Source organism: Zingiber officinale, chromosome 3A, assembly GCF_018446385.1.
Source record: "Zingiber officinale cultivar Zhangliang chromosome 3A, Zo_v1.1, whole genome shotgun sequence".
NCBI lineage: Eukaryota > Viridiplantae > Streptophyta > Magnoliopsida > Zingiberales > Zingiberaceae > Zingiber > Zingiber officinale.
In genome coordinates, this window is record NC_055990.1 from 3,123,546 (window position 1) to 3,151,427 (window position 27,882).

At 40.5% G+C, this 27,882-nt stretch overlaps 1 protein-coding gene and 1 long non-coding RNA gene across 2 annotated transcripts; one reads left to right on the forward strand and one right to left on the reverse strand.

Moving 5' to 3' along the window:
* The first annotated feature begins 9,531 nt into the window (after positions 1-9,531).
* LOC122051046 lies at positions 9,532-11,547 on the forward strand. Its single transcript, XR_006131305.1, has 2 exons — positions 9,532-9,917; positions 9,998-11,547. It is a non-coding gene; the product is annotated as an uncharacterized LOC122051046 (long non-coding RNA).
* On the reverse strand, positions 11,309-15,332 carry LOC122051045 (phosphoenolpyruvate carboxykinase (ATP) 1-like). The gene is made up of 13 exons (XM_042611963.1): positions 15,247-15,332; positions 14,733-15,060; positions 14,343-14,521; positions 14,042-14,195; positions 13,885-13,969; positions 13,587-13,687; positions 13,003-13,301; positions 12,660-12,833; positions 12,513-12,578; positions 12,250-12,428; positions 11,993-12,162; positions 11,728-11,896; positions 11,309-11,632 (listed from the first exon to the last, which is right to left on the reverse strand). Exons 2-13 carry the CDS (start codon positions 15,029-15,031, stop codon positions 11,489-11,491), a joined length of 2,019 nt encoding a protein of 672 aa, XP_042467897.1. The 5' UTR covers positions 15,032-15,060; positions 15,247-15,332; the 3' UTR covers positions 11,309-11,488.
* Positions 15,333-27,882: the final 12,550 nt, after the last annotated feature.

The window sequence follows — 27,882 nt, forward strand, 5'->3', positions numbered from 1 at the left end:
ATACCATTTGTAGGTGCAACGGAGGCCGGCAAGAGGGGGTGAATTGCCGAAAACAAAAATAAACTATACCCTACTCGTTCTTTCAACTCAATTAGTGCAATAGTAAATAAAGCAGTAAAGTAATTAAAGCAGTAAACAGAAAAGAAACAGAAATTTAACCTAGTTACAACCAATGAGGTTGTTAATCCAGGGCAATGAGAAGCACACTAAAAAGAATCTCCTTTGCTGAAGGCGGAAAAGCCTTTTATACTCTAACGGCTCAGAACTATTGCTAGGAATTGCTTACAGAGTTGAATGTAGAAGTTATATTTAATTCCTAGCCCCAGGGGCCTTTAAATAGCCTCTGGAAATTCTATCCCGAGGGTCCAAGGTGCCTCCAACAAGGTCCAAGGCACCTCCAGCTCGGTGAGTGGATAGAATTCTATCTGGTGCTTGAACGGTCATTCTGACCTGGCTCAAGGCGCCTTCAACAAGCAATGAAGGCGCCTTCAATGTTGAAGGCGCCTTCAATGCATGTTTAAGGCGCCTTCAAGTTCCTGCTATAGTAACTTCCTGCTACAGTAATTTTCAACCTCTTTTGACTCCTTTTCTTCTTCGCTTTGGCTTCCGAAGCTTCGTTCTTTTGGGTGATTGCGGCCAACCGAAATAGGGCTCACCCGAACCCAATTTCCGACCTTCTCCTCAAGCAGGCTTCCGTCCGGCTTCTCATCCCTCGAACGCCACGCACGTTCTTCTCGCTCCACCGGAGTACTCTTCCGCAGCTCTCTCGTCCTTCGGACGCACCGAGCCCGTCAGCTCCCTTCCCGTGCCATCCTTCTCGCTAGCTGCGTCTTCCGCTCGACTTCATGTGCTCCTAAGCTCCTGCACACTCAGACACAGGGATCAAACACAAAGCAGGACCTAACCAACTTGGTTGATCACATCAAAACTACTACGGGGTCCAACAATGTACACCTAAAAAATTATGCGCTAATTGTTGTGTCAGGAGAATAAAGTTGGTAGACGCGTGTCACTAATAGGAGATGCACATTTATAATAGATATGACAAGTAAATCATTATTTTAAAGAATTAGTACTCTCATCGAGGTAAATTTTCCTTTGTTTCTAGTGTTTAATGCTTAAGGCATCTATTGCTCAACCGAACTAAGCCTGGTCAGGTTTTCAGGACCTCATCACTCCTAATTATTAGGTGGTCTTTAACAAATGACTAGTCGGCTTAAATGCTGGTCAAACCTTAGGGTCTAGTCGATTTTGTCTCCGGGTGATTCTTGATGACTTTACCCTCCGAACATGTCCCCTACCATTTACTCGATTGGTGGTAGGTCAACCAAACTGCCAAAGTTTCATTACTAATTGAGCAGCTCAACAAATAGGGTGGGGATAAGACCCTGTCACTTGGGCGGGGGTACTCTCAAATTAGGGAATAAAAATATAACCACAAGTAAAATAGTTCGGCATAGGTTAACAAATGGACAACAAATATAAACTTAATAAGAAAGGAGGTGACACAAGAGTTGTTTAACAAAGGAAAGGTAAAATATTCGAAACTATTTAAGGTCGGGGAATAGCTGGGCGGTTGCTCATTAATAAGTCTTTGGCGATCTAGGAAGTGAGCTAGGGGTTCAGACGCTAAGTAGCCCCCTCCCTGAGTTGTGCAACTGCACCATCAACCCCGAGGAGAAAAGCTTTGTTAATAGAGTCGACGATGGACACGATGAAATTATGTGACTGGAGGAGGGCTATCTTCCTAGTCTCAAACCGCTCATCCTCCCCTGCCTGATAGGCAGTAAGTTTCGCTCGGACAGTTGTCAGCTCGGAAGATAGACATGTTGATTCATATTTAGAGGCAATGAGAACATTTTGGCCGGCCTCTAAGTCCGCCCAGTGGGATTCTAGTTCTGCTACTTGGGCATCCAACTTTTGTTTCTACTCGGACGCTAGTTGAGTTTGGGTTGCTAGCTTCACCACGTCTGTAGCGTTTGCTTCCTCTAGCTGAGCAGAGAGGCACTAGACTTTTATAATTTTCTTGTCCAGCTCAACCACTATTTTTGCTCAGCGAGTTGTCTTCGAGCGGAGCCTATCTTCGACAATCATTAGGGTGACCTTCGATTTTTGTACCCACTTTGCATCCACCTTACTCGACGCCTGAACCTCTTGTAGTTATTTTTCTAACTAACTTAGCCACTCGAGTTGAATCTGACACTTCTATAGTGAGCAAGCGGGAATATAAAGAGAGCCCGACTTTAACAGGCACTTCTTCATAACATCATTTTTCTGAGCTAGACTGGCCAATTTTTGTGCCACGCCCATCTCGATTAGCTATTGCTACAAAACAAACATCGTCAGGGGTGGTAGGTGTTCAAAGTAAAGGATAAGCGAAGAGTTAAAGCATACCATGGTCAAATAGTATGAATACTCGTCCGCCATCATCGTAAGTTAGGGTTTGTCCAGTCAACTCATAATTAGCTCTCAGGCCTCCATTAACTGGCCTCTCAATAATACTCGACCATTGAGTGGTGGGGGAGTTGAGGGGAGGCTATGGCTTGAGCAAACGGTATATTGTAGGCTGTGGAGAAGTGGCAAAGCCTCTTTGGCTAGGTACTAGGAATTGGAGCAGGCAGAGCCTCTGCAAGCACAATAACTGGAAAGCTAGTAGGTAAACACGAATTGATGACCAGAGAATCTCCTGACCGAGAGGTGACCTCCTGGATTGGACTGCTTGAAGGGAGAGCAGATATCGAGGGACGAGTGGATAGAGTCCGCTCGGAAGATTGCACCAGGGTTTCTTTCTGGACAGGTGCAAGATGAGGTAAAGGTACCATGATGGGGGACGGCCGACCCTCAGGAACTTGGGTATAGAGAATAAGTCGGTGCCTCATGCGCCTCCTCTTCAATGGCACCTTGGCTTCGTCGGACGGAGAATCTTCAGAAGATGGGAGAGGGTCGGTCGGTAATTCTTCCTGCGCAGTTGTATCACCAAATTCAGCTGCCCGACTATCGAATGCCTCGCCAGAGGGGTCAGTTGACTATTGAGCTTGCTCGGCTAATAGTATTTGCTCTTGCTGAAGTAGCTCATTTTCGTCTAGTTGGATACGCTCGACAGCCACAACCTTAAAGAAAGCATCCACTGCATAAAACAAGAAAGAATTTAATTAATGCCAACCTAATGAACAAGTTGATAAGACTTACCAAAGGAACAAGGAAACATCTGTTAGGACCCTTGGCAGTCAGCTAAAGGGGGGTGAATAGTCTTGCAAAATTAAAACAACCTTTCTCGGACTTTACAAGTTAAATTAAATTAACACTTGCATATAAAGAATTAGAAACTAAAAGAAAGAAGGGGTGCAAACGATTTACTTGGTTACAACCGTGGAAGTTGTTAATCTAAGGTAGTTGAAGCTCACTATCAAAGTCTCCTTCAAGCGGAGAAGCCTCTTACAATGTTGATGGCTCACAATAACAAAGTTATAATCAATTACAAGTATTTCTCAAGTCCTATCTAGTTTCTGGAACCAGAGTTGTATTTATAGTCTTGGTAGGGGTGCCTGGAAGGGTTCCAAGTGCATGGAGGAGGATAAAACTTTATCTCCATCGCAACGAATTGCATCAAACATGATCCGGGTAAAGATCTTGGTCCGGGCGCCCAGAGTCTGGTGAGTCCGAGCGCCCGAACTGGGTCCGACCGCCCGGAGTCCGGTGAGTCTGGGCACCCGAACCAAAAAAGTCAACAACCTATTGACTTTCGGTCCCGGTCTTCTGCTCCGATTCTGCTCGCCTTGGTCTGGGTCTTATGTTCCAGCTCCGCTCACTTGGGTGATCTCGACCATCTGAAATAACGTTCACCCGAATCCAACTTCTGACCTTCTTGAGCAACCTTCCGCTCTTGGCTTCTCATCCCTCGAAATCACCGCATGCTCCATTCTCGTCCGTTGGTGTACTCTTCCTCAGCGCCTCATCCCTCGAACACACCGAGCTCGTCGGCTCTCTCCCGTGTCGTCCTTTTTGCTAGCTACGTCTTTTGCTCGTCTCCTCGAGCGACCTTCCACTCCGACTTCTTGTCCCTCGAAAACACCGCACGCTCCCTTCCCGTGCTGTCCTTCTCGCTAGCTGCGTCTTTTGCTTGACTCCTGTTCTCCTAAGTTCCTGCATACTTAGACACAATGTTAAAAAACCAACATGACCTAATCTAATTTGGTTGATCATATCAAAACCACCTTAGGGTACTAACAATCACCCCCTTTTTGATGTGATCAAACCAAAGTTAAGTTAGGGTAAACAAATAGCAGTTATAAAAAAGATTTGCAAGTACACAAATTAAATGCAAAAATATTAAATTTTGCAAGTACAAAAATTAAGTGCAAAAATTAAAATTTAAAATTTTGTACTACCATTCCCCTAGAATTAATCTTTACTACTTCCCCTTTTGATCATATTAAAAGTAGGGTATGTTAAATATATTACTTGGAAGATTTAAAAAGTCTAAGGGTTTAAAAAATATAAAAAAAAAATCAAGTAATTTAAGCAGTTGAAAATCTAGATTTTTAGACTTGGAGAAAAAATCCTGAAAATTTTTATAACAACAGAGCAAAAAAGAAATATAATGTTCAGCAAAAATAACTTCTATTCTACATAAAGTTAGAAAAAAAAATGCTTAAGCATAGTTATTAAAAATTTTGAGGTATTTTCTGAGAATATATAATAGCAAGTGACTTTGCAGAAATATAAAATTTTAATAATTGACTTTTCGAGAGTTTATAGAAAATTCACCAACAAAAAAGTTCAAAAAAAATTTCTTTAAAAAAAATAAGTTCTAATTAATTTCTAACATAAATCATGCAAAGATATTTAATTAAACATGATTTTGGAATCCAATATAAGTTCCTGCCTACTAAATTTATCAAGAATTTTTTAGGAACACGTTTTCTAGACAATTTTATAATTTGCCCCTTGTGAAATTTATAATACCAATTCAACTTTCGATAATATTTGAAATTTCTTTCTAGAGTAAGAGAAACATTTATGCACGAATTATCCTTTTCTAATATTTTTATTTTATCTTTTAATTTTATATTTTTTATCTATTAATTTATCAAATTCTTCTTTTAGACATGCAAATTCTTTCTTTTATTTGATATACTTTGTTCTCTTCTTGTACAATGATTTACTTAGCATTTGCACACATTTATATAATTGCTCTAGAGGAAGTTTACTTAGCTGACTTACCATATCGATTTCTGATGCTTCCCCTATAGTGATGCTATCCTCTGACGATGCTCCCTCTTCATCGATGCTTTCGTTGTTCATTGAGGATGAGCTTGCTTCATCTTTTGGTAGGTACTCAGCTATTAGAGTTGTTCCGACGATTTCCTCAGTTTCAGATTCTTCTGATGATGACTTGGTGTCCATCGAGGAGATGGATTTGGCTTCTTTTAGTTCTTCATAGAGCTTCAAGAGCATTTCCCAAAGTTCTTTTGAACTTTAGTAGTCGTCGATTTTGTCAAGATTTTCAACCAGTAGTACGCTTAAAAGATGAAATTCAGCCTTACCATTTGACGTAGATCGTTGCATTGCTTTTTGGTCAAGAGGTGTTTTTCGATTTCTTCTCCGTTCATGTTCTTCGATGCTTCATAACCATATTTCATTATTAATAAAATATTAAAATTTGTTTTAAGAAATACTTCCATTCGTCGTTTCCAAAACGTGAACTCCCCCTCGAACGTTGGTGGGTAGATGCTAGCTCTGGCCATTTCTCATTTGCTTTAGTCGACGGTTAGTCCTTCTAAGGCGTCTTAGCTCTGATACCAATTGTTAGGACTCTTAGCGGTCGACTAGAAGAGGGTGAATAACCCTACAAAATTAAAACAACTTTTCTCAGACTTTACAAGCTAAATTAAACTAACACTTGCATATAAAGAATTACATACTAAAAGAAAGAAGAGATGCAAACGATTTACTTGGTTACAACCGGAGAGGTTGTTAATCCAAGGTAGTTGAAGCTCACTATCAAAGTCTCTTTCAGGCGAAGAAGCCTCTTACAACATTGATAGTTCATAATAACAAAGCTAGAATCAATTACAAGTGTTTCTCAAGTCCTATCTAGCTTCTGGGACCAGGGCTGTATTTATAGCCTGGTCGGGGCACTTGGAACCCTTCCAGGTGCCCCGACCAGGCTATAAATACAGCTCTGGTCCCAAAAGATAGATAGGACTTGAGAAACACTTGTAATTGATTTTAGCTTTGTTATTGTGAGCCATCAACGTCAAACGTGATCCAGGTAAAGATCTTGGTTTGGGCGCACGGAAGGGTTCTGAGCGCTAGGAGTTTGGTGAGTTCGGGCGCCCAAACCAAGAAAGTCAACAACCTATTGACTTTTAGTCTCAATCTTCTGCTCCGGTTCCACTCGCCTTGGTCCAGGTCTTCTTCTCCTACTCAGCTCGCTTGGGTGATCTCGATCATCCGGAATATGGCTCACCCGAACCCAACTTCCAACTGTTGGTGTAATATTCCCCAGGTCAAGGTTGATCGGGCTGACTGAGTTTGATTGAGTCAAGCTCGAGTCTTGATGTTGTGGTTTCGATGTTTGACAATACATGTAGTCAATACATGAAGATTGCAGGTGCAATCGTTCATATGTGAAAAAGAGTCAAGTAGGTCAAGGTTGACTGGATACTTGACGGGGGAAAATCCTGGTGAGTGAAGCCAGGTGAAAGTCCTAGTGAGTGAAGCTAGGCAGAAGAGAAATCCTGGTGAGTAAAGCCAGGTAAAAGACCTAGTGAGTGAAGCTAGGCAGAAGAGAAATCCTGCTGAGTGAAGCAGGTGAAAGACCTAGTGAGTGAAGCTAGGCAGAAGGAAAAATCCTGGTGAGTGAAGCCAGGTGAAAGTCCTAGTGAGTGAAGTTAGGCAGAAGAGAAATCCTGGTGAGTGAAGCTAGGTAAAAGACCTAGTGATTGAAGCTAGGCAGAAGAGAAATCCTGGTGAGTGAAGCCAGGTGAAAGACCTAGTGAGTGAAGCTAGGCAGAAGGGAAGTCCTGGTGAGTGAAGCCATGCAGACGTAAAGTCCTAGTGGGTGAAGCTAGGCAGAAGGGAAGTCCAAGTAGGTCAAAGGGATTGACCGGATACTTGGCACAAGGAAAATACAGATGGATCAAGGATGATCAGACATCTGGTGTTGGGAAGTCCAAGTAGGTCAAGGAATTGACCGGATGCTAGGCACAATGAACCAATAGGTCATGGTTGACCAGATGTTGGTTGAGGAGGCTTTAGACTTGATTTTAGGGAGAAATCATGAGCTGGATCGATCAGCCGATCGATTGGCTCATGCCCAATCGATCGGCCGATCGATTGGGCGAGTCTTCGCAACAAGCCTCCTCCCAATCGATCAGTGGATCGATTGGGACAAGTGCGCGGTCACACAAAACGGAGTTGGATCGATCAGTCGATCGATCCAGATCCCCCAATCGATTAGTGGATTGATTGGGAGGTGCGATTTCACACGATAAGCCCTGGATCGATCGACCGATCGATCCAGACAATTCCCGAGAGCACAGAGGCGCTCTGGATCGATCGACCAATCGTTCCAAAGCCTCCCCGATCGATTGGGAGCAATCCAATCGATCGGGATCCGACCGTTGGCGTCGATTAAAGTCGTTGTCGAGCTCTTTCTTCGCCAACCCTTACACTGTTGAGCTCCGATCTTCACCAGCGACTCCACAGCATATCTCTGAAGTTTAGATCGTCAGTTCTTGAAGGTTCTTTGAAGTTTTCTAAGTCAAGAGGTGGATCAAAAGCAAGAAGGAGAAACTAGGGTTAGGGTTTTCACTTGTGCAAACTTGTAAGCTTTTGCTTGTATTTGTTTTCCCCTTGTCTTCTTCTTGTACTGAGAGTATTGTAGGGCTTCTCCGCCTTCGGTAATTACCGAAAAGGAGTGTTTTCATAGTGGAGGGTGCGTGAGTGTGTGGATCCTTGGATTAGTCACCTCTTGTGAGGTGGATACCAAGTAAATCCTCTTGTTAGCGTTGTGTATTTTGTTTCTTTGTATTTTCCGCTGCATATCTTGAAGAAACAAGCAATGAAGAGCAAGACGAGAGCACCGAGCTATTCACCCCCCCTCTAGCTACATAATCAGTCCCAACACCAGCCTTCTGAAGCAACCTTCTGCTCCTGGCTTCTCATCCCTCAGAATTGTCATGTGCTTCTTTCTCGTTCGCCGGTGTACTCTTTCGCCTCGTCTCTTGAACACACTAAACTCATCGACTCTCTTCTGTGCTGTCCTTCTCGTTGGATACGTCTTTTGTTCGTCTACTCGAGCAACCTTTCACTTTATTAGTACGATGAGGGTATGATTCTACTATTAAGAATTTAGTCCATCTGAAAGAATTCAGTGATAACTATTATAAAATTGAATGCCATTACATTTTATTACTTATAGAATTTATATGACAAAAGATGATTTATTCATAAGTGTCCTGTTAATTTATTTCTAGACTAACATATAAAAGATAAATCATGGATCACTGTTAGTAATTAGTACAATTACAAGATGTGAAAAAGATACATTTGAATATGTCGAGTTTCAATCAAAACAACTCAGATAACATCTTATATCTTATACATCCCATCGTACTGCCATGAAAGAACTCAATATTATTCATAGAACTTAGCACCATAGTCATCTTATCCTGAGATTCGTTCATCTTCGTTACTAAATAATATGTATTTTTAATTTGTTCTGATCTAGGAGTTTCGGTACCAAGAAGATTTGTAAAATAAATTGTGAATTCGCATGTAATTTCAATATAGTATGAGTAATTTCATCATGCCTCTATGGACTACTGTAATCGAATTTATTTGTTTTTTTTCTAATTTTTATGGTCCAAACATTTATTACCACTCTCAACGAATCGAACTACCACTCTCACTCTCAACGAATCGAACTAGACACGTCAGAATACGTCTCACTTATGTCTTGATCATTATATTAATGATTATTCATAATTTATTTTTTTCATCTTGACCAAGAGACACTGAGACACTGAAAGTCTCTGACGAGCGAATCATCCCTCGCCATATTAAAAAATAACTTTTTTAAGATAGTGATTTTTACACGATGTGATCATCCTTCTACATTTCTTTTTCCTTCGTACATTTTTCTTCTGAAAAAAAAGTATTTGACTTGAACATCGGAGGGTTTATTCCGGAGACTTTTTCCCTAGTTGCTGGCCTCTAATATTCCGTGTGCTTATTTGAGTGTGCGCAGAGCTTAAGTACCGATGGTTTAGTTATTGTCGTCCGTCAGCACCACATGGGGATCCGTTCTCTTAGACACATACGATAAGGGTGTCCTAGTCGTGTCTTTGTCAACACCAACAACAGCTTATCCAACCTTAATCTGACTCAGATTTCAAACAAGATTAATTAATAATTATTCATAATTTATCTTTTTCATATTAACCCATGGACAGATTGATGATCAACCGAAAGAATTAACTTTTATCATATTAAAAAATAACTTTTTTAATATAGTGATTTTTACCCGATGCGATCATATGTGCTAATGTGCGCCTACAGGATTCCAGTCCGATTGCCTATTGCTTACAATTCTTCAACTGAGACAAGATGACGGTTTGACCGTGTTGAAGAGGAGTGGACATCTTCTCTTTCCGCAGCTCATGAGCCACGCTTCTCATGGATGGCCTGGACTTTGGATCGACGCGCACGCACGCCAACGCGGTCGCCGCCACTCTCACAATCTTCTCCGCCAGGCCGCGGTCTTCGTCGGGAAACGGAAGGCGCGGATCCAACACATCTCTCAGCAGTAGCGCAGACTGCTCATCGCTCGACTCCGACGAAGACAGAGACAAAATGAGCTCCCCTGGGTGCCTTCCCAGGAGAAGCTCGAGCGCCACCGCGCCAAAGCTGTACACATCACATTTCTCTGTCACCTTCATCGTGTAAGCCAGCTCTGCAACGAGATGACAGGAAAAATTGGTTTTCTCAGGGCACAAATTCAATTGGCGTGTTTAGGGCCAAGTTTTGTTCGTACCTGGTGCTAGGTATCCGAGGGTTCCGACCAGCGCGGACCAGTTGGAGGAGTCGAGCTTGATGAGCTTGGCGGTGGCGAAATCGGAGAGGCAGGCCCTGAACTCCGCATCGAACAGGATCTTGCTGGACACGTCGCGGTGCACCACCGGGGGGCTGCAGTCGTGGTGCAGGTAGCTGAGGGCGTCGGCGACGTCCCTCGCCGCCGCCGCCCGCCTCTCCCAGCCCAGCTCCGCCGCCCGGCCGTCGTGCTCCAGCATCTCCGCCAGGCTCCCCCTCGCCATATGCTCGCACACCAGGAACATCCACTTCGAGTGCGCGCAGAAGCCGTACAGCTTCACCACGTTGCGGTGCCGCAGCCGCGTCAGCGCCTTGATCTCGTTCCTGAATCCCTTTTCGTCCAGCAGCAGCCCCCCGCCGCCGCGGTCGCCGTCTGCGAAGTGGAACCGCTTCACGGCCACCACCTGCCCCGTCGGGAGCTCTGCTTGGTACACGCTGCCGCTGGCGCCGACGCCGAGGCAGTAGGCGTCGTCGAAGTCCTCCGTCGCGTCGATGATGTCGCCGAACACCGTCCTCCCGTCGTAGTTCCAGATTGAGAACAAATCCAGGTTGTTATTTCTGAAATCGCCTTTTTCTTCTTGCTTCAGCGCGTGTATTCTTTTGCGACGACCACGAACGCAGACGTATATGACTGCGACTGCCATCGCCAAACAGATTGGAACAGAGATGAAGATAATAACTCGGAATCCATTTTCTGCTTTATGATCGGGATCAGAAGGCATACTCTCTCCGTATTCACTCTTACAATCTCAAAGATACTACAAATGAAGCAACGGAAATGAGAGAGAATTTAGAGTTTGCATCCAAATGGATCGAAGAAAAACTTAGAGGCAGAACTAATTGTGAGTGCTTAATTCAGAGGATAAAAGACTTGCGAAGTCAATCGTAAGCTTATGGAAGACTCAATATGACCAAACCATACAGTTTCTTTGGAAATTTTGAACCTTTCAAAGTCTTGTGGGAGACTTTTTTTTTGGAATTTGCAGACTGTCTTAATGACGAGTCTAATCGAAGAAGAAACTTGGCAATAATATTAGTAGTCATGTATGTGAGCAAATCACGGGTATTGCCGGCGTTGCTCTGAGTCAATGGTCAACGTTCCTATGGCTAGCGTGTCCTTGTGTTCATTGAGGGAAGAAGAGAAGAAAATAGAAATTTGAATCGTAATCTCTCATAGCTTTGAGATACATGACGAATGCACAAACTCAACTTTGAGAAAATAAAAATGAATTTAATATCATATTTCGTCATGCTCTGGTTGACATATATTGAACTGCAGATGGTATCAAATAGTCTAGAAGGCTGAACAAAAGGAAAGGAAACAACAATGGAGATCATCAAAGCTTTCAACTCTTCCACACAAATGACCTCCATAATCTTTCACCATGGCTCAGAAGTTTGGCCCTGCGGCAAGGATCTCGTCGGTCAGATTGCCATCCTGACCAATCTTGTAGTTGGCAAAAACCTCAAAGTTCTTCCTGAAAAGGCCAGCCAGCTTCAGCAACGTCTCCTTGTAGTCTTCCTTCTCAGCCCACTATAACCAAAGGAAACAACTGAACAATGTAAAGGCACAAACATGTGGTTGTTCAGCATTAGATCTCTTGAGCTGTAGACAAGATTAGGACTTACAGTGTTAATTGGATCCAAAATCTCTGGAGGTACACCTTCAATCTCCGTAGGTATCTCCAAACCAAACACATCAGTTTTTTTGTAGTTCACTTTCAGAAGGCTGCCCGAGTGTATGGCATCAATAATTTTCCTCGTGTATGCCAGCTTAATTCTCTTTCCGACACCGTACCTGAAACGAATTGATCGCAATGAATCACTAAGATTAAGCTCTTTCTCCTGCTATTCATTTTTTTCATCTGTAAAATATTTGATGAAAAAATTTCACCTTCCACCAGACCAACCAGTGTTCACAAGCCATCCTGTGGCACCATGGCTCTGCATTTTTTCAGCCAGCATAGCTGCATACTTGGTAGGATGAAGCATGATGAACGCCGCACCAAAGCAAGCTGAGAATGTTGCCTGAGGCTCCTTGACGCCTTCCTCTGTGCCAGCCACCTGATTTTTATTTTTAATATTAGTGAGCATACTCGAACGAATTGATTAAACAGCAACCAAAGAGTGGCAAAGCAATGGACTATATACCAGAGCAGTGTAACCACTGATGAAGTGGTACATTGTTTGTGGCAATGTAAGTTTGCTAACTGGTGGAAGCACACCGAAAGCATCACACGCCAACAGGATGACATTCTTCGGGTGTGGACCGACACATGGTAGCTTTGCATTAGGAATATACTCGATAGGATATGAAGCTCTAGTGTTCTCTGCAACATCAACAATTCAACTGAGCCAGATTCCCTTTTACACAGTACAATTGTGTAATAACATTGCTTCGGATAATTAATCACCTGTAACGGATTTATCAGAGTAATCTACTTCCCTAGTGTGTTCATCGAACACGATGTTTTCCAACACTGCAAGAGGTTTGCAAACATTAGGAAAACAAATTATTCAAGTTCAAAAAGGCATGCAAGTTTAATAGGCCAGGCACTTGCCAGTTCCAAATTTGATGGCATTCCAAATGTCAGGTTCCTTTTCCTTTGATAGGTCGATACATTTTGCATAGCAACCTCCTTCTATGTTTGAAATACCATTTTCACTCCAGCAGTGTTCATCATCACCGATAAGAAGCCTGTTATGGTCTGTCGATAGAGTAGTTTTCCCTGTGCCTAAAATAACAAAGGAGAAGTCATTAGAACTAAGAAGTCATATAGATCAAAATGAAATAGAATTCTACACATTCAGACATGGAATGCTTCTAGTTAAGTTGCAAAAGGTAGGATAATATGGATACAATTGGCTGGTGGCAGGCCAGAATCGAGCCTAACCAACACTTACCTGATAGTCCAAAGAAGAGGGCAACATCACCATCTTTGCCCATATTAGAGCCAGAGTGCAGGGAGAGAATGTTTCTTTTAGGCATTAGATAGTGCATCACACTGAACAAACCCTTCTTCATCTCCCCGGCATACTGTGTGCCAAGGATGACCATTTCTTTCCTAGCGAGATTAAGATCAATGCTGGTGGAGGAAGTCATGTAGTGTGTGTATCGATTACATGCAAACTGTCCAGCATTGTAAATTGTGAAGTCCGGAGTACCAAAATCCTCCAGTTCTTCAGGCGTAGGACGGATGCACCTGCGATCCATCCAGTCATTTCATGCACAAGAGATTTTTTTTTCTTCTAGTTTACATGTTTTCCCATGGTGTTAGGGAGAGAAAGAGGAGCTAGCTAGCTGCACCGATACATGTATATTTATGATCCTGTCTGATACTAACACAACTATCATTCACTACTAGAGATCAACAGAGGCAACGTAGTTTACAAATGACTTATCTGGATACCCGTCGAAGTCCACAAGAAATATAGCACTGTAAAAATGAAGAACATCTTTAGCATTCTAGTTAGTATTTTTCACTTACATGTTGTGCATGAACAAGGAATGATACGCCCTTGCAGAAACAATTCGAACTTTGATCCGATGCTCAGGATCCCAGTTGAGGAATTGGTCATTCACAAATACCTATTTTTATATATAAAAACCAGGGTTTACATGTCATTCAAATGTATATCTTAGGTTCTATGAGAAACTACAAGAAGCACTTGACATGCACAGTGGGTATACATCCCAAAGTATGTTCTTAGTGTAAAATAACTTGTCGATCTCAAAAAATAGTATTTGAGGTGCAGAAATGAATCTCATACAAGGAAGAAAAGTACCTTATCCAAAGAGTTTAGGTAATCAACAGCCCTCTCTCTGTTCACTAGGAAGGTGTGTTCGTCCATTTCAATATTGGGCGAGCCTCTGTGGATAATGAACATATATTTTAAACAGGAAGCTTCAAAGCAAAGGGGTGAAAGAGTTATGTGGACTTACTTTCCCCACCAAAGCTCATTGGCAGTAGTTTCATCCTTGACGACGCGCTTATCCCTGGGTGATCGGCCGGTCTTTGCGCCGGACATGGTGGCCAAGGCCCCCGTTGAAGTAATAAATGATCCCTTTTCATACTTTATGGCTTGCTCATACAATTCTACAAGAATTCAGCGATTCTTGTTAGTATCGTTTAGAAAAGGAGCAACAAGTTGCAGAACATTGAATCAATTCTCCCGGAAAACAAACTCAAGGACGACCGAGATTTGAACGATTGAATGAGGAAAGGGGGAGAGCGAAAGCATACCAGCAGGGGAGAGGTTGTAGAGGACATGGGTGAACTTGAGGGAGCTGTCGCTGACGCTGATGGTCGGCGTCGGATAGTGGTGGTGCTCGGCGTTGACCTTAGTCGCCTCCGCCTTCCTCGCCGGATCACCCCTGACCACCTTCGGCCCTGTCTCCCTCGTCAGCGACGCCAACGACGCACTGCAAATGACAAAATCATGTTACAAGAAAACAGGGGAGGAAGGTAGCCGAAGCGTCCCTCTCTCTCTCTCTCCGTGGAGCGGAAGATCGGATTCCATCTTCTTGCTTTTCAAAATTGTTTCTTTTATATTTAGAAAAATCGATCCACCGGTGGCCCACCAGAATCCGGCACCGAATCTTCATTTTTTTGGTAAGTAGAATTAATATTAACCTGATGGATTGGAGCTGGAGCTTCTGGCGGTCTTCCTCGGAGATGGCGGCGAAGGCCGCGCTGCTTTGCTGCGATCCGTCCTTGATGGGGGTGGTCGGCGCCGACCTCTTCTTCTGCAGCGAGTGCAGCTCGTCGATGGTCTTCGCCTTCACCGGCGGCGCGCTGTCGTCGTGGCAGATGCCGTTCTCCGGCTTCTTCTCCCCGCGCGTCTGGATCTTCGGCAGCCCATTGGGGACCGCCGCCGCCGTCGCCGACTTCGCGCCGCCGTGGGCAAAGCTGAACTCGCCGTTCCCCGCCATCGCCTTCCTTCCGCTCTGTTCTTAATCCACTGAAAAAACGCAACGATAAAAAAAAAAACAATTTTTCTTTCGTCAATTCGTTCTACAGATCAACTTCCACAGACGCCGTGGGCGCGCGTCCAGCTAAACAAAACAAGCAAGAACCACGCCCATCCCCGTCCATCATCAACCTCCACATGAAGCCAAAAAAAAAAGGAGCAAAGAAACACAACTACCTAACCCAAAGATCATATAGCACAAGCCAGGCGACGATCCACAACGATGCTGCAAACGAGAAAGGATGGGAAGGAGAAGGGCACCCATGGCGGGCTTTTAAAGGCGCGCCACCAACCCTGGTTAAAGTGACCGGAGACTGGGTCAGGTTTGTCCAACTCTGGTTAGACTTGAATGCCATTGTCATTGGTTGCGAGCTCCATCGCAAAATCGCAAAAATAGAAATTTAAAAAAAAAAGGTAAAAAAACAAAAAACAAAAAAAAAATCCTGCTCGTTATTGGGAAATAATTTAATGGTAGGCGACTGCAACCGTCGCGCGCCGCGTATCTTGGATTTTCCCAATCATTGCGACAGTTTTTACGTTTCATCAGAATTTAATGAGATTTATAAATGGAAGTTATAATAAAAAAAAGAGAGAGAAAATTATACTGCATTATTTCTATATATAATTTAAATAATTTGATATTAAGGATAATCCTTCCACCACGAACCTTTTCGTTTTCTTTTAAATAATTCCATAGTTTATATAAATAGATTAATTAATATGGAGTTAAATCGTAATGATATTGCTGACTCGTGCGGAGCTGGAGAAGCCATCAAAACACGAACAAAAGGAGGATTCCATATTTGCTTCGACGTTATCTCTCGACAGCTAAGTTCCACCTCAACGCCATTTAATTTATTAATTATTTTTTGATTAATTAAATTTTAATTATTCACGCGTCGAGTCAAATCCGTTCATTTGTCGATCGTGATTATATAATGCGAATTTGACCGTGAATTGAGCCAGAAAATCCAAAGCTTGTTTAGTGCGATTTGCAAAAGCAAGCCGAAGCACACGAGATGGCCCTGACTTTAATGGGGTATGATTTAACCATCATTATAAAAAAAGAATTTCATTCTCACTCTGTTTGTCTTTTTATTTATTTTTAATGTCCTGACAATTTATTATTATTATCAAACTCGACTTACAAGCCAATTTGACGTACGCATTTGATTTTTTGCTAATAAGATTGATCGAAAATATAGAAGCAGTGGTGATGATTTAGAAACTTTAGGAGCATTTTGAAAAGGTAGCAAACAAGAAAAGGAGTAAAACGAAAATTTTCTCTTAAGCCTCGGTGTTCATTATTGAATTAATAGGTTGGCAAATTAAATTTGTTTTCATACACACTTACGTGTCCAGTCGGAATTGCCGAATTGTGCTACGAATATTTTACCCCATTTTTTTATAAGAATTTGCCCTTGATTTTAATTATTTTACATGAACAGATTGTATCTATGTTTTCAACAAATAAAATAAAATAAAATGGTGAGAATTAAAAAAGTTTTTTCCCCCCTTTTTTGTGTCTAGGGCACGTGATTGACTTGCTTTGACCACCGGCTGTTCCTTGGTCAATACTCAACAATAAGACTTCCCAATTTTTTCTTTAAGGATTATAATCAAATAAATCAAAGTAATAAGAGGGAAAAAAAACTAGTTATAAGGGCACCTATAATGACGGTCTATAACATAGGGTTTATACTATAAATCTTTTATTATAAATTCCACTCTCATTGGTGTGGTTTCTAAGTTTTTCTATAAATCGGTTCTAAAATCTTAGGACCGGTTTATATTTATTAAAAAAATGGTAAAGAAAATTTATATTCTCTTTTGATACACGCATAAGTGTTAGGATCGATTTATAACTAGAGAGGGAGTGAATAGTTCGTCGCGTTTGTTGTCTTGCTTTATGAGATGATATGCAGCGGAATGAACTCGAATCAATACTTATAATGCTAACACAAAGATTTACTTGGTATCCACTTCAAGAAAAGGTGACTAATCCAAGGATCCACACACGACGCACTATGAAAAACACTCCTTTTCGGTAACTACCGGAGGTGAAGAAACCTCATACAATACTCACACAAGATACAACACACGCAAGAAGAAAAATATAAGAATACAAATAAAATCCTTCTTCTTCCTCACTTGTTGCTTGTTGATGATGCCTCTTGAACCTTGGAAGTACACCTACACTTCTCTCCAAGAACTTTCAAGAACTGGCGATGAGTGTCGAGGAAGAAAATCGTGTGAGCTGGAGAATAAGAGTTGCGAAGACGAAGGGTCGCCATAGCTTTATACCTTGCGCTTCTAGGACTCCCAATCGATTGGGTTTACTCCCAATCGATTGTCGTGTCAGATCAGCGCGATCCTAGTAGTCCAAAACTTGCATCCTGTACAACGGTCATATCCTAATCGATCGACCAATCGATTGGGGAGGCTTGAATCGATCAGCTGATCGATTCAGAGTGCCCCTGTGCTCTATGGAATCAGACCTGAATCGATCGACTGATCAATTCAAGCTTCCTCACGATCGCGTGAGAAAACCAACTCCAATCGATCGAGCGATCGATTGATGTTGCCCAATCGATCGACTAATCGATTACAAAAGCTTCTGTGGTCGCGATTCAAGCTCTCAATAGATCAGTCGATCGGTTGGGAGCCCCTCCAATCAATCAACTAAGCGATTGGACTGCGGTTTAATCTATCGATTAATCGATTGACCTCCCTTTTACTTGCTTAACTCAAGTTTAGGGTCCCCAAATGTAACATCCGGTCAACCGTGACCTGTTGGATCTCCTCATGCCTAGCATCCGGTCAATCACGACTTGCTGGGACTTCTTCACAAAGTGTCCGGTCAATCCTTTGACTCACTTGGACTTTTCTCTTCGTGCCAAGTGTCAAGTCAACCTTGACCCACTTGGACTTATCGTCTCGTGCCAAGTGTCCGGTCCTCCATGACCCACTTGGACTTCCTTCCACCAGATGTCTGGTCGCCCTTGACCCATCTGGATTTTCTCGTGCCAAGTATCCGGTCAATCCTTTGACTTACTTGGGCTTCCCAACACCAGATGTCCGGTCAACCTTGACCCACCTGGATCTCCACGTGTCTGGCTTTACTCACCAGGTCTTTCCATCTGCCTAACTTCACTCACTAGGCCTTTCCATCTGCCTGACTTTGCTCACCAGGACTTTCCATCTGCCTAACTTCACTCACTAGGACTTTCACCTAGCTTCACTCACTAGGATTTTCCCACTGCTTGGCTTCACTCACCGGGACTTTCATCTACCTAGCTTCACTCACTAGGTCTTTCACCTGGCTTCACTCACCAGGATTTTCCAACTGTTTAACCTCCAATTAGGACTTTCTCAGTCAAGTATCCGATCAATCTTGACCTACTTGACTCTTCTTCACATCAAACTGGTTATCCCTTGATCAGAGGGGAATTGTATTAATAATCTCCTCAATTGGACGATTGTATCTGCAATCTCCATATATTGTCAAACATCGAAACTCAAACATCAAGACTCAAGTTTGAGTCAACTCAAGCTTAGTTAACCAGGTTAATCTTGACCTAGAGATATTGCACCAACAATGAGGACAACAGAAAGGAAGGGCCCACGACCATATTTAATGTTTTTTTATTTATTATTTATTTATATTTTTTTGTTAAACATTTATTTATTTTTATCAGATTATTTTTTTATATAAATAAATGTATAAAATTTAAAATAGTAATATAATTATAAATATTAAATTAAAATATTAATTAATATTATATATAGTGAATGAAATTATAAATAAAGATAAGTGAAAATTATAAATAAAAATAAGTAAATTGAAAAAATTATTAGAAAAGTTTATGATAGTGGATATGAGTGTTTAAAAGAAGTGAAATTTTTAATTTTTGATATGTGATGGAATATAAATTTCTATAAGTGTTTTACCATTATAGATACCCTAAGGGCTTTTCCTTCGTTATAAAATTATTTTATAATAATTTACGTATTTAGTTTTCATTTTATCTCTTCTATCAATTCCTATTGTATTGTATCGAAAGAACAATATTATTATAGTGTTGTATTTAGAAAATACATTATAATGATTGAAATTTAGTATATGGTGGTGTTATTTTTTAAATACATACGGTAAAAGTGATTTGCTCTCTCTCAATGTCTCTATCAATCTGTTTTTAAGTCAACAAGGAGAAGATAAATCACGGATGACTATTAGTCATTAGTGTATATAGCAAGGTATGAGGGGCAGACATACTTGAACACACTGAGTTTTGATCCTAATACTCTGTGTCTTAACCATCGCCCCGCCCCACCATGCCCCGCCACGCCCCGAGGGGACGTTATTTTTTGAATACAGTATCATGTAATTGGTGGAAGAGATGAAATGAAAAACAAGAGTATGTTTTGATAAATCTAAAAGTTAGAAGTAAGTTTTGAGGATTTCACAACTTTAAATGTAACTTTAGTCAATTGCTATTATATTAGTGGATCATCCAACAATCTAATTTAATAACAAAGGAAAATTTATGAAATGATAATTTACTAAATATTTCAATGGGTGGATTTTTCTAAAAATAAAACTCGGATATAACTTTGCATAAAGTTTCAAACAATAAAATTCAAATATGCTACTTTTTATTTATTTTTTTAAGGCTTAGGGTATATTATTTAGGCTAAAGAATTATATAATTACACATGTATAATATATACGTGTGGGTCATTTTAGAATCACGTCGATGAAATGAACTATTGAATTATTATACACCAGATATGAGGCCATGACTTTCTAAATATTTCTATCATGAGTCAATGTCATAAACCATGTGACAAGGTTTGACATTTATGTTTTCCTTTTAGCCTTTGCCATTCATTTTTACTTGTGCACATTAAATGTTCACCAATATTCCATGTGATACGGGTATAATTATCCATTAAATTAGAAAATCACTAGGATAACAACAAGTGCTTCAAAGTTGGCAATTGGTAATGAGTACTGATCCTTGTGATCGATCGTCAAGTTGCGTTGCTCACTTAATGATCTATGCGATCATATCTCATTGATATATGAACTTCTAATATTGAGCCGAAATATTTGTTGGATATGATTTTGCAAATCAAAATCTTGGTGTCATCGACCGTTGAAAGTCAAGTTTCATTTCAAAATCGAAATTTACGTTTCATGCAATCTGGACGCTGAAGGAATGTCGCTGAACGAATCATTCAAGGTTGTTGCGGTAATCGAGAAACTCTCTCCGTCATGAAAGGATTTCAAAAATTACCTAAAGCACAAACAAAAGGAGATGAGACTTGAAAACCTTATCCTGCGGTTGCGAATACAGGAGGATAATCGAAAATTATCCGACTCTAGAGGAACGAAACGGACAGTCGACGAGATGTCCAACCTAACTGAACCAAAAGCCAAGAACCCGAAACAACTGAAACAGAAGGCTTAAGGCAAGAAGTTCAAGGGCATGTGCTATAACTATGGAAAGTCAGGACATATGTTTAAAGACTGCAGATGCCCGAGGAAGACAACCAAGAGTCAGAAGAATGTTGCGAACCAGGTCGCAACTTCTGCTAACATACATCTCACGATCAGCACCATAAATCTCACTGCGGTCGTATTTGAAGCCAACATGATGGACAACCCGAAGTAATGGTGGGTCGATACTGGAGCAACCTGCCACGTCTGTTCTGACAAGGTAAAGTTCTCCAAGTACACCCCGTTAAGTGGAAGAAAGCTCTATATGGGCAATTCACGACGTCCCCGATTGTTGGATTCGGAAAAGTAGTTCTAAAAATGATGTCCGGGAAGTAGCTAACTCTCATTGATGTGCTCCATGTTCCCGACATCAGGAAGAACTTAGTTTTTGGATCGACACTTGTTAAAGCTGGATTCAAACTAGTGTTCCAGTCCAACAACTTTGTACTTACGAAGAACGGTATCTTCGTAGGAAAGGGGTATTTGGAACAAAGTTTGTTCAAGATGATTGTAATGATTGTACACCGTGATTTTGATGGTAATAAAATAAAAACTTCTAGCTATGTTATTGAGTGTTTCAATTTATGACATGATCGGCTTAGGTATGTCAATAATAATACTCTGAAACGTCTCGTCAAACTAAATTTATTATCAAACATCGATGTTGATGAAACACACAAATGTGAAGTGTGTATGAAAACGAAAATGACGAGACTACCTTTTCATTCAGTGGAAAGGTCGACGACCCCTCTAGAATTAGTACATAATGATCTATGTGACTTAAAATTCGTGCAAACTAGAGGAGGTAAAAAATACTTCATTACTTTTATCGATGACTGCTCGGGGTTCTGTTATGTCTTTCTTTTAAAAAGTAAAGACGAAGCCGTAGAAACTTTCAAAACCTATAAAATGGAAGTTGAGAATCAACTTGATAAACGAATTAAAATAATTCGTAGTGATAGAAGTGGAGAATATGATGCACCATTTGATGAATTCTGTTCAGAATCTGGAATTATCCATCAAACAACGGCGCCTTACTCACCTCAATCGAATGGTGTTGTCGAACGTAAAAATCGGACACTAAAGGAGATGATGAATGTTTTGTTGATAAATTCAGGCTTACCCCAGAACTTGTGGGGGGAAGCCATTTTATCAGCAAACCACATTCTCAACAAAATCTCTCACAAGAAAAATGATAAAACACCATATGAACTATGGAAAGGCCGCGAGTCATCGTACAAATGCTTGAAAGTGTGGAGATGCTTAGCAAAGGTCGAAGTACCTAAGCCAAAGCAAGTTAAGATCAGACCTAAAACGTTCGATGCGATATTTGTCGGATATGTCCAAAACAGTAGTGCATATCGTTTCATAGTTCATAAGTTAGATATTCCTGATATTCATGTGAGTACAACTATAGAATTTTAGAATGCAATATTCTTTGAAGACGTGTTCCCAAATAAGAAGAGAAACGTTCAAAGTAATGACAATGGGAGTTCTAACAAAGATGATGTTCCAGAACTTAGTTGTCAGAAAAGGGCTATTAACAATCAAAGCGAAGAGTCACGCCGGAACAAACGGGCTAGAGTTGAGAAATCGTTCAGGCCGAATTTCATGACATTTATGTCGAAAATGGACCCAAGAACATTAACCGAAGCTCTCTCTAGTCCTGATGCCCCACTGTGGAAGGAAGCTGTCAATAATAAAATCGAGTCCATCATGAATAACCATACTGGGGAATTAGTAGACCTTCCTTATGGTACTAAGCCATTAGGTTGTAAATGGATACTAAAATACAAGTATAAAGCTGATGGATCGATTGACAAGTATAAGGTTAGATTTGTAGCCAAAGGGTACAAGCAAAAGGAAGGTCTTGATTGCTTCGATACCTATTCACCGGTGACAATGATTACGTCCATACGAGTACTGATAGCCATTGCAACATTGTATGACCTTGAAATACACCAAATGGATGTTAAACTGCGTTCTTAAATGGTGAGTTGGAAGAAGAAATTTACATGGAGCAACTCGAGGGGTTCGTAGCTCCTGGAAATGAGATAAAGGTGTGTCGACTTGTTAAGTCGTTGTACGGACTTAAACAAGCGCCAAAATAATGGCACGAAAAATTTGATAAAATAATGCTGTCAAACAAATTCAGAATAAATAAATGTGACAAATGCATTTATGTCAAAAGCACACCTGAAAGTTATGTAATCGTCTGTCTATACGTAGATGACATGCTCATAATGAGAAATAATCATGATGTAATCATGAGTACTAAGAAAATGTTGACCAATAATTTCGATATGAAAGATATGAGTCTAGCAGATGTCATATTGGGAATTAAAATTCTAGGACATTCGATGGGATAGTTTTAACACAATCCCATTATGTAGAGTCAGTATTGAAAAGATTCAATGCATACGATCTCTCTACTGTAAAAACTCCTATGGATTTAAGTCAACACTTAGCGAAAAACCATGGTGAGCCCATATCACAATTAGAATATTCTCAGATAATTGGTAGTTTGATGTATCTCACAAACTAAACACGTCCAGATATTGCCTGTGTGGTCAACAAACTGAGTCATTTTACGAGCAATCCAAACGACACCCATAGGAAAGCACTGATGCGAGTTCTTAGATATTTAAAATATACTATGAACTACGGATTACATTATGGAAAGTATCTCGCGGTTTTAGAGGGATATTATGATGCTAATTGGATATCAGATACAAAAGACTCCAAATCCACTAATGGATATGTATTCACGATCGGTGGGAGAGCAGTATCTTGGAAATCCACTAAGCAGACGTGCATAGCTCGGTCAACAATGGAATCCGAATTTATAGTACTTGATAAAGCAGCTGAATGACTGCGAAATTTCTTGGAAGATGTTCCGAGCTGGACGAAACCTGTGTCCACCGTACTTACCCACTGTGATAGTTAATCGGCAATTGGAAGGGCACAAAGTAGTATATATAATGATAAGTCACGACATATACGTCGTCAACATAATATCATTAGACAGTTGATCTCAAACGGAGTGATTGCAATCGACTATGTTAAATCTAAGGATAATTTGGCAGATCCCCTTACGAAAGAGTTAAGTCAAGATCAAGTATACTGTTCATCAAGAGGAATGAAATTAAAAATCTACAACTAAAAATGACTATAGCGGTAACCCAACCTTGTTGACTGGAGATCCCAAGATCTTGGTTCAATGGGACAACAAAGTTACAGAAGTTGTGTAACAACACAAGAGAAATGATTATCTCTACTATCCCAATTAGGGCTGCAAACGAATCAAGCCGACTTGCGAGCTTTTCGAGCCGGCTCGAAAAATATTCGATTCGTATTCGAATTTATCGAATTCGAACCGAACTCGAACATGTTCGAACTTTTTTTCGAGCCGAACTCGAGTCCAAATTATATTATTCGAGCCGTTCGCGAGTTGCTCGCGAGCCTTAATATTTATTAATATAAGTTAAATATATATTAAATAAATAAATTTTGAGCCTTTCGAACCTATTTTCGAGCAATAATTTGAATAGTTCGCGAATATGTTCGAATATTTCAAGCCTAACTCGAACTCGAGCCCTAATTCGAACCGAACTCGAACCAGACATTTTAAAATTTTCGAACTTTGAATCGAGCTCGAACTCGAATATACCTATTTCAAGCCGAATTCGAGCCTTACATTTTTCTATATATTCGGCTCGATTCGATTCATTTGCACCCTTAATCCCAATCCTAAGATGATTTGGTGTTGTCCTACCACATGTAGTGAGGATAAGCTTATGCTTTTAATGACTTCTATACCTTATAAAGGTGAAGTATGGTGGGATACTCTTGATAAAAGTATTACCTATATGAGTGTGAAGACAGACCGCTTCAATGAAACACTTATGAATCCAAGATGGTGTCCATGGCCGAAACGGAACTAACCATGAGAACCAAAAGTATGTGAGATAAGTATCTGTGTGGGTGTTATTGTCTTAGTATACACCAACAGCTGAGCGGTTCAAGACATCACGTTCACTGCGCAGCCTAGTATGCTCGATAGCATTCCACTACGGAAGGTTTAAAGCCACAAGCTACCTTTCCCGATACATTGACTTATCGATTGGACTCTTGTAAAGTGCTAGCATGCATACATGCACTACATGCATTAATTTCCATTCATGTAGGGAATTGTTGGATACGATTTTGCAAACTAAAATCTTGGTGCCATCGATCATTAAAAGTCAAGTTTGATTTCAAAATCGAAATCTACGTTTTGCGTAGATAAATCTGGACTATTAATTTGCTCAAAATCGATTACGGGTGAATGGGAAATTAATTGTTCAAAGATGTGGTCAAATTAACATTAAGGAAAAAGATGGGGCTTTAATCCCACATCGTTAACCGGCGAGAGTCAGCGTTTCCTTATATGTGTTGTTGTGTTCATGTTGTTAATAAAAGAGCAAAGGTGCTCTCTACCCTTGGGCGAGCGAGCCCGCCACCCGCGTAATGGGCGCTTTGTTGGTGCACTTCGCATCGTTGTGAGGAGCTTTAATTTATGCTCCACGTGGCGGTGATGTGGCATGGTCGGGTGCCACCACGTGGCGGTGATGTGGCATGGTCGGGTGCCACCACGTGGCGATGATGTGGCATGTCGGGTGACGAGGTAGTGCCTGTGTGGCACGTGACTGTGTAGAGAGCAATGACTGGATTGGGCGAACAGATGGTGACCGTAGGATCAAAGATGAGGACAGATTGTAAGTAGATGCGATCTGGAGCGTCGGATTCTAATCTGGCCTTGAAGGGGAAGGCTTAATCTGAAGCGTCGGATTAAATGTTGTAATCTGACGGTTGAGATCAAGATGAGATCTGAAGAGTTATAACTCTTCAGATCAAAGGACGAGATCATATCAGAATCTGAAGAGTTATATCTCTTCAGATCTGATGGTTGAGATCAAAAGACCTTTAAAGGGTTATACCTTTTCAAAATGAACGATCCAGATTAGTTCAAATCAAGGGTTACTTACCTCTTCACCCAATATAAATAGATCACTCTCCTTCTTGTAAATCATTCATTCTAAAAGCATTTACATTCAAACCATTCTTCCATCTCTTGCATAAGAAGAGTCCAAAAAGCCTACGAGAAGGTTCGTCGGTCTCGAAATTTGAAGTGCTACTATTTCGAGACGTCGTCGTTATATCTTGGGAACGAATTGCTGCTATCCGTGAGTACTGTAGCGGAACAATATCGTTTTACGGAGATAGTGTCAAACATTAGCCTTGACGACAACTCAGTTTGCTCCCTCCCGGCAGCAATCTCCCGAAAGACCCGACAGTCGACTAAAATCGACTATGTCAAATACCGAGGAGCAAATTCAGAGGTTCGAGAACCTCACAATATTAAGATTGTTCATGACACCTTGTAGTGTTTAATTATTATCCTCGTATGGTCGTATGGGAGAAGCAATCCATAAAAATTTCAAACCCTTCGGATGTAATATATCATGGATAAGATTTGAATCCTCATTATCTATAGAGCCCGCCCCATATTTTATCATTACACTATACTTCAAGAGAGTCATCTTGTCCAACTCGACAAGGAACTTGGGTCAGAGCCTCATATCTTAAAGCGGAATTGATTAACTTCGGTTCGACTTGAGTTAAACATGAGGAGGAACTCAACTGTGTGGATGGGTAAATGGAAGAGAGGGGAAGACTCATGATGAGGGCATGGATGGATGTGTGAGATTTTTTTCCCTTGATGTATACTGCTTGTACGAGTGGATGGATGTATGTTATTTTTTCTTATATCTAACTATATTGACTGTTGAGACTTCTTCTTTTCTATATATTTTACTTGAGCGTCGGAAAATTTTCGCCAAGATCCACCTTAACTCCCTTCCTACTCGCTTGTCAACGGTCGGTGGAAAAGCACTTGACTCATGTCAATGATTGTCGACCCCATAAGAGCCGATCTGATCTGATAAGGAAATACTTGGTGAGAAGCAATCCGACTCTGTCTCGTCTGATCTACTCGTGGTGACTGTCTAAAGTCTTTAGCTAGTTGGCTCATGACTCGATCTCAACCAATTCTATACCGAAAAGTGAATATATTTTTTTGGTGTGATACGCCACTTTTCAATTGCCACCAAACAAAAAGGTAAAGATGATGATATTCTTCAGTTTTTATTATTCCTCTCCTTCTCCAATGTACGAAATGGCTTCCGATAATGGAGCTGTGGTTTAGTTTTTAAGTGGTTAATGAGATATTTAAAGGTCCAATTCCAACTGCAGCTTATTATAAAAATTTTCTTCCAGTCGAACAATAATTTTAAAAACGCTGGCTGTTCAGATAGATACTAGTAAATATTTTCCGATTTATTTCAATGACTAATGGAAAATTTTTGCAAGATCAAATAATCAGAGGAATTAGATATCTGGATTTAAAAAAAAAACATTGAGGAGGTGGTAGTCTTGTTCTCCGAGTAAAAACAGGTGAATCAGTAGCATATGGGGAAAGGAAAGGGGACGAGATAGACTTTTTTTGTAAAGCCAAAAAGTAATTTGAAATCCACGAGAGAAGGATTCGGGGGAGGTGGTATTGAGAGAAGAAGCAGTGGGTTATTGCCATATACGATATTGATGTGGGGAACAAATGCAATTCTGACAAGGAATAATAAGAATAAGAGAAAAATTTAATTCTGACAAGGAATAATGGGATGAAGAGAAAAATAAAAATGATAAATTTAGTTAATTTTATTGATTAAATTTAGGATGATTGATTCAATTTTATGAAAAATTTTTATTGGTCGTTAAAATAAATCGAGAAATATGCATGACGAACAGTCTAGAAGTCCAGTAATTTTTAGTTGCGCGTCTCATTTGAAAGAAAATTTCTATAAATACGCTATAATTAGAAATTAAATCATGGATATCTGAATGATAACTTAAATATTTTATCATGATATCATAACCTTAGGTGATAAGGAATGACAAGAAAATAATAAATTTAGTTAGCTTCATTGATTAATCTCAGTTAATTTCATTGATTAATTAAAATGTTTGATCTGATTTTATAAAAAAAAATTATTGATTATTAAAATAAATCAAAAAATGTTCATAATAAACGACCAAAAAACCAAAAAGCCAAGTATTGTTTGATTTGACACCCAATTCAGGGAAAAAGACAAGGCAAGGAATAATAAGAGCATCTCGAGCTGGTGGGTGGCGAGGCTCATATGATGGAGATATCCATTATGATAAGATCACGTCCTGTTACCAATTATTAACATATATGCATATAATTAACC